Below are 7,347 nucleotides of genomic sequence, written 5' to 3'. Positions count from 1 at the left end.
CTCCCATTTAATCCCTTTGCAGGTCACCCAATCATTTTGCAATATTGAGTAAGGCTGGTGGTACGAATATACTCAGCCTTTTATTCATTGAAAGTTCTGAAAGCATGAAAACGAGGGGTTTCAATTAAAACATTAAAAATTGCACAATTTAAAGAGCAAGCTCCTAAAATGGATCAATTTCAATATAGAAACATTAAAGATGGAACATGTGTAATTGAGCCTTGCGGAATTAGCAAAACTTCAATTTCAAGGCATGAAAAATTCTACGATTTCAAAATAGTATAATTAAAATAAATACATTAAAACCAGAAGCTCTCAGAAATAGAAAAACCTGAATTTTAGATCCAAATCGTGTCAAATCACATAATTGGACCAGAGGTGAATAAATCAGTCTAAAGTCCCAAAACTAGATAAAGATGAATAATTCTTTGAAATTAAGTAAAACTTAAAAAACAAAATGATTCGATGACAAGATTTAAGAATCCAATTTGTGCCTCTCAGGAATTCAGGATGGATTCCAGATTTCTAGAATACTAAATACATACCGTGCTGAACGGTCACAATTTTTGTTAAATTTATGACCGTCAGCTGCCACTTGTCTCTCTATGCTGTGTCTCACCTTGCTGCTAGCTCCGAAGATCATCCACTCGCACCAGGAATCGAAACATTCGAAAGCACCTTGTCTGCGCTCATGTAGAGCACTCGCCTTCAAGGCCGAAACACCTGCGGAAACCTTAAACAGTCTCCAGATTTTGCTTATCCGTACGTTAAACCGTTTGGGTCTCTATTTTCGAGTGTGTCTCGTTCGTCTTTAATTCTGAGATTAGTTCTCGGAGCCTGTCACGCGTACAGGTTTTTATACAAAATTATATACGTATTCTAGATAATGTTTTCTAGGTTATGGGAACGGACCTGTCTATCTTCAATGTGCTATCGCCCATCCACGGTATCAAATGCTTCCCTTGATCAATCATTTTCGCCTTCTCGTCATCTCGAAATAATTTGCAGCTGTACCCGAACACCAGCAGATCCTGCGGCTCCTCTTCTGTTGTTTTTTTCCGCAAAATGCCAGAATCTATCCAACGTTGACCCTTCGACGCCATTTTTGCTTGTGCATTTGCTTCGATTTGCCTTTTTCGCCAGCAGGAATGCCTTGAATTGAATCCGTCTGGCCTGACGAGTGGTGTGAGTCAAGCGTCTGGTCTCGTCAACTAGTCAAGTTCTAAAAAGAGAACATTCTCCCGCGATTCCGAGAAGGAGAATATTCTGGATCATATTTTAAGCATGTTTTCAGCTATGATTAAGAAAAATAAGAAAATCCCTAGTTTGAATGGCAGCCATAAAAATGTAAGAATTTTATATTAGTATTGTGTAGTTTGAATTTCCCTTTTCTAAATAAAACTTAACATTTAAAAATTCGCAACGCTTCAAATATCCACGAATTTGAGAATATTCTCGAGAATATTCCTCGACTGAAATTTTCTAAAATATGCAGGGAGCGAGCTGACGAACAAACGAATCAACAAACCAGACACGAACCGGAAGTACGCCTCCTTTCTGTACCGGAAGTAATCTCGACCAATCACAGCCATTATTACAAAGTACTTTTTTAGGCGCTAAATATCGAGCTGCTTAATTGGCGCAACAAATAGCCTATTAACCAATCCCCACTCTCGAGCGTTGAATTCCCACTCCTTATTGGTCTTCTTTTCGAACTTTTCAAAATCGAATCGTCCCATCCGCCAACCGTCCTTCGCGGCACTTCGCTTCCATTCGACGTCGATAAACATTCGTGGTTCGAGACTTCGAGCGCCAACGTGCAGTCGCGTGGGAAGATAACAAGCTTGTGATCCGCCGTTCGCGAAGTTCAGAAATACCGGCGAAACCCACAAAAAGACGCGCTGCAATTACTCAGTTTTACTTCGGACCTCAAATTCACCTCGATCTCAAACCCGGCTTCGGTAGTGTACCAGAAGTCCCTGAAAAACCATCTACAGTAATTCGCCGCGTTCACGCTAAGCTTAAGTCCAAGTTTTAGAAATGCCTCCACGAAAGACGAACAAGCGCAGCGAAGAGGAGGTTGCTGTTGAAGGCGCCGGTGAAAATGACGCATCTCCACCAAAAAGGGCGAAAGGCCGAAAAGCCGTCACCGAGAAGTCCGATGACGCCAGAGAGCCCCGATTTCCCCGTGCGGCGAAAAATAAAAAACCCGAGGTCACGCCAGAACCAGAACCGGTGAAGAAGTCCAAGGCGTCAACCAAGAAAAACGACGCCACTTCAAAGAAGGCGAAAAAAGCTGCAAAATCCGATGATGAGGATGAACCTTTGAACGACGAGGACAACGCCGAATCCGACGAAGTCCCTGAAGTTCCAAAGAAAAAGGCTCGCGGTAAACCAGCGGCGAAAAAGGCGGGCGCCGACGAAGGTAAGCATCCATATTTTCTCAGTATTTTCGGCATTCCGCCTAAAACAAAATGTCGCTTGTTAATTGTTCCCGCGTTTTTTCCTCAATTTCCTTGTTCCAATTCTATGCATGCATGAATTTGCCGGAGAATGGGACGCGAAATCCCGAGGTGACGGTTACATTTTCACCATCCCCCTTCCGCCCCCCTTTCCTTTCATACATATTTAATCATTTTTATCGTTTTACGTTTTTCGCTTACGCCCTCCCCTCCTTCAGACTGAGCGTTTAAACCTGTTTGACCCCCTTTATTCACCAGTAGAACCTTCGAGTATTTATTGCCCATCCCCAAGTTGAATGATTGCATTCGGTTTCGATTTTTGCACTTGCGGCCATGCTCGCTTCCTTCCTTGCCATTTTGATCAGTGCATGACGTTTCATAGGGATGCCCTGGCGAAAAAATGGAGCTTGTAGTTCTGGATTTTTCGGGTTTAGGGGAGCGGATTATTTTATTAGTTGATGCGCGATTTTATTGATTTTTTTTAGGTGTTAGGATATATATTTTTTTTTAAAGTATTTTTTCAGATTATTCAAGATTTTTAAAAAGAATTTAACTGATGTGTAATTCTTTTTCTTCTTATATACATTTATAATTTAGAAAAAAAAGTTTTATTCGAGTGATGAAACAAAAATGCTGAATTTTTATTCCAAAGTATCAACAATTTTTGAATGTTTTTATATGGAAAATTTGCGTTTTTTATTTTACTCAATTTTTTCTTATTAGTCGTTTGTACTTTTTTCCTAGAGTTTTTAGGTGCACGTGTCTATATTCTTTGGCGCCATTTTTTACCACCGGTCACATTTCTGCGTGTCTGAAAATGTCGAATTTAATCATTATTTTCCAGGAATTGGCAAAATTTTATGAGATAAAACGGTCTTTCTATTTCTCGAAAGATTTTTGAAAATAATTTTGAATAACCTTACGTAATTTAAGAATAGTTTTTTCGAGTTCTTTTGTTTCATGAAGGTCCGTTAAAAAAAACCTAGCGATTTTTCCTGACGTCTCCCCTCCACAATGTGTTTTCTATAGTATGTCCAACCCAAAGGCGTTGTTCTTTTTTTTTTCTTTTTTTTTTAACAACACATAAAGAAAATAATTTTGGCGCGTTTCCACTGCCCCCCTCCCCATTACTTTTTTTCAGTCTGCTGCGAAAGTAATGTTTGTTTTCCCGAAAAAAATGTAGACAAACATTGAAACAGATAATTACAAAGAATCAACAGATTTCGACATTTTTACATGGAAAATTGGCAGCAATATTTCATTAAATTTTTTTACCAGTTATTTATTATTTTTTTAGGTGCTCGTGTTTATTCTTTTGGCGCCATTTTTTTCTAATGCTTTTTTTAATCATTAAAATCAAGGTTAGGCATCGTAAGAATAAAATTTTCTAAGGGGCACTCAAAAAATACCCCGCGCTGATGCCCCCCCCCCCTTGCACCGCACAACAATTTTTGTATGGTACATTTTTTTTAGCTTGGGCATTGTTGTGGCATTTAGCCCTCCCCTGCAGCTTCTCAAACGTTGTATTTTTTTAACAACTTCTATTAAAAGAAATGTTCTTTAAAAAAAAAAGTTGAAAAATAATTGTTGTAAATAAAATAGTTTTTGCAGTATGTAAAATTTTACTCAATGAAAACAATTAATCTATTTAATAAACCTTTATTGGTGAGATGATACCATACAATATAGAATTATCGTTGCATGACGTTTTATCATTAGTATCCTGTGTTTCCCTGCATGTTCATAAAATGTAGTAGATTGTTACATTTTTTCATCCACACGAGGTTATTTTTAAAAACTGATACACAAGATAGCTTTCACTTCTACTTTTATTCTCGAAAACAACACAAAATGTATAGCAAGGCGAGAAAAAACGTTTCCTTTTAGAAAACCATTAATAACTAATTCGATCAGAAAATATTAAATATTATTTGTTTATCTGTATTGTCTTCTTAAAGATGTATCTCATGTACCAAGATGTTATCTCAAGTGCAAAAGTGAGCATTGTTACAATGTATTTAAAAAGTCGAGGCAAATGTTCCCATTGTTAATATTGTAACTAATTTTGCGTTATCGAGTTTATAAATCATTCTTAACAATGCTCATTTTTAAGCTTGGGATAACTTTAGTAAATTCCTAACAGTCAGTGAATTAGCATTTTTGGTCGTTTTCTTTTTTTATAGAAACGACTAAAACGAATAGCCAGAACTCGAGAAAAAAACAAACTGACGATAAGCTGAAAAAAGAGGAGGAAATCAGTGATTCTAGGTCAAAAAAGAAAACGAAAGCCGCTGGTAATTTAGAAAGTTTATTACTTGAGAGAGGAAAATTAACCCTTTATACGTCACAAAACGTGACAAGTAATTATTAAATAAAAACCACCCTTAATTTACACCACACGGACTTTTTAGATTGTTATAGATTTTAGTGTAGAATAAATTTAATGCATGATTTATTAGTCATAAAAAAATAATGTAATGTTTTCTAAAGACAAAGGTGGCGAAAGTAAAATTAGATAAATTTAGTTCGATGTAATGTCTAATGCATGAATATAGTTTTAAAATTAAAATAAGATTTGGAGTGCATGTATATTTGTATAATTTATCAAATGGAAGCAGTGCTTTATTGCATCAACCTTTACAGAACATTAAATCTAGTGAAGCTCTTTTTCGAGAAAACATCCAATTCTCTCAAATACCTTCAATATTAAAAGTAGAAAAAAAAATGGCGTGTGTCGTCTTAAGCACTTACCGTAGTAAAGAATTCCGCATAGTTTTTTTTTATGTTTCACCCCCACAGAAAATTTAAATAGTCACACTATAAAGGGTTGAGGCCTGAATTTTCGTGTTTTCTTCGAACTCTCTAAAATGTATTTTTCTTTGATTTTGCGAAACAGGTGCGAAAAAGGGCAGGGGTAAGAAGGCCAAGGACATTGCGGACGAAGCCGAAGATGAGGTTGCTGAGGGTAGCGAGAAGGAGGATGAGGAAGAGTCCCCAGAGCCAGAAGAGAATGGAAATGCTCAAGAGGTAGTAGAGAATGGAGGAAGCGAGAATGGCGATGACTCGAAAAAAAAATCCAAGAGCAAACCAGCCACCAAGAAAGTTGAACCCGCTGCGAAGAACAGTACCGAAGTTGCGGCCAACGAAGAGGGCGGCGATTCCGAATAGTAATGTTTTTAATTCTTGATTCTTGATATTCAACATCCGTCACTGCAGGGCTTGGAGCTTGAACAGGACACTATGGAGATATGTCTCGTAGTAAAATTAATAATAAATTTTTATAAACACTTTGAAAAGGTAATCAATCACACGAAAGTCCCGAGCCCAAGCGAATATTTACTATATTTACATCTATAAGAATGTAATGTGACTTGTGTATAGTTTCATTATTCTGTGTGATTTTGAAATACAATACTACGTGTATTATTTTATAATCCCTAGCAATAGAATAGATGTATTTTTCGATGTTTCAAAATCGAAAGCATCGGATCCATCGAAGTACAACCTCATGGTTCAGTCGCGATTGTTTCGACGAATTTTCACGGGACTACTAAAAATTTTTGTGACGCAAGCATTTCATACAAATTCAAGCGAATGTAGCGGGTTTTTCCCAAGTGCTGCTAATCCATATCAATGGTATTCGTATTTTTTAGTTAGTCCTAAGGTTTTATTGGCGAAATGTGGATCGTAACCGATATTGTACTTTATATTGGATTACTTTTTCAAATCGATAAAATACCCATTCTTAAAATATTGTTAATATGGTTGTATACTTATTTACGTGGTACGCCCTATCAATTTATAACAATAAGTAATTCCAGCGACGAAGTTGAAGTTCTACGAAACAATAATTTTCAAATTGCTTTTGAAAAGAAGTAGAGATTTTCTTGTAGTCTGCTTCTGAAATTTTCAGTACAAAGTTTGTAATTTTGTTTTCGTTTCCAAGTGTTTTGAGTGTTGACACAGAATACTAGAGACCAAAATCATTTTTGATGAAAATTTTAAATTCGATTTCGTAACGATTCAAGCACTTTTATTGAAGCCACTTCTTAGGTGTGATGATATCTCTAGGTGTCGAAGATTTTAATCCTTTTTCTCCAGGAACATAAGTTTTAAGGTAAAACGTTTTAGAGAAGATGTATAAGACATCACATGAAATAGCACAATGTAGATCTTCATAATATAGCAAATTCAATAAACCTGTACTAACCAACATAAAGTTCATGATTCTATTTAATACCTCATTTTTATTTATTTGTGTATGTTTCTCCAAAAATTACTGTTGATAACAAATTAGTAGCTTTTTTTAAGTTTTACTGTTTCAAACCTCAAAGAATAGGTTTCTTTCTTTGCTGATGTGAGACTTCAGAATTAAATTGCATGCTTCATTTTGTAAAATTTATGTCCAGAGTTCGATTGTTCTTTGAAGTCTTAAAACATTTAAAGTTTTTTTTACATTTTTTAGGCTAACACGTCAATTATGGACGCCGTGCAGTTGAATTTTCAGGGCGAACGCTTGGAAGGGAAATGACAATTATAATATTCAGTTTACAATGCGTAATTTGAAAATATTTCACTCAAAAATGTATCATAGTAGATTTTCATTTTTAAGCGTACATTTTAAATAAAAGAATTTCAAACCTCTAGTTTTAAAGGCTTAAATAATTACAAATTGGGAGCGTTTGAATTTTCAAGATTTTTGATAAAAACTCTTTTAGTTGAACTATTTTGAATATAAATGCATTAATGATTTTTAAAATGGAACTACATTCAGGATTGAATAGTTAATAATTGATTTTACAAACCAATTCGGAATCCATTTACAATTTTTAAATTTCCAGGTTCTGGCGTTAAAAATTAAACAGTTTCTTGTTGAAAGCCTTAT

At 35.7% G+C, this 7,347-nt stretch overlaps 2 protein-coding genes across 7 annotated transcripts in view; one reads left to right on the top strand and one right to left on the bottom strand.

Moving 5' to 3' along the window:
• Nucleotides 1–1,424, bottom strand: part of LOC117169072 (splicing factor, suppressor of white-apricot homolog) — a 22,674-nt gene extending 21,250 nt beyond the window's left edge. For 3 of the 5 annotated variants that reach the window (XM_033355182.1, XM_033355185.1, XM_033355186.1), the window contains exon 1: nt 913–1,423. In XM_033355182.1, coding sequence (XP_033211073.1) covers nt 913–1,103 — 191 coding nt within the window. In that variant the 5' untranslated portion in view covers nt 1,104–1,423. The other 2 variants (XM_033355184.1, XM_033355187.1) reach the window with 2 other exon arrangements.
• Nucleotides 1,425–1,761: 337 nt separating this feature from the next.
• Nucleotides 1,762–6,681, top strand: LOC117168705 (nucleolin-like). 2 transcript variants are annotated; one of them, XM_033354402.1, is made up of 3 exons: nt 1,762–2,425; nt 4,646–4,756; nt 5,359–6,681. In XM_033354402.1, exons 1-3 carry the CDS (start codon nt 2,041–2,043, stop codon nt 5,628–5,630), a joined length of 768 nt encoding a protein of 255 aa, XP_033210293.1. In that variant the 5' UTR covers nt 1,762–2,040; the 3' UTR covers nt 5,631–6,681. The 2 variants fall into 2 exon arrangements, with proteins under 2 accessions (XP_033210293.1, XP_033210294.1); XM_033354403.1 differs by lacking the exon at nt 4,646–4,756 and having other exon boundaries at nt 1,764–2,425.
• Nucleotides 6,682–7,347: the final 666 nt, after the last annotated feature.

Source organism: Belonocnema kinseyi, chromosome 3 (genome assembly GCF_010883055.1).
Source record: "Belonocnema kinseyi isolate 2016_QV_RU_SX_M_011 chromosome 3, B_treatae_v1, whole genome shotgun sequence".
Classification (NCBI taxonomy): Eukaryota; Metazoa; Arthropoda; class Insecta; order Hymenoptera; family Cynipidae; genus Belonocnema; species Belonocnema kinseyi.
The sequence above is the reverse complement of the archived record's forward strand: the minus strand, read 5'-3'. Positions and strand labels throughout refer to the sequence as shown.

Bases quoted from the DNA above. Each gene is read 5' to 3' on its own strand.
- LOC117168705 (XM_033354402.1), top strand. From the start codon at position 2,041: ATGCCTCCACGAAAGACGAACAAGCGCAGCGAAGAGGAGGTTGCTGTT. The intron at 2,426-4,645 runs GTAAGCATCCAT...CTTTTTTTATAG, and splicing joins AAAGGCGGGCGCCGACGAAG to AAACGACTAAAACGAATAGC. The intron at 4,757-5,358 runs GTAATTTAGAAA...TTTGCGAAACAG, and splicing joins AAAGAAAACGAAAGCCGCTG to GTGCGAAAAAGGGCAGGGGT.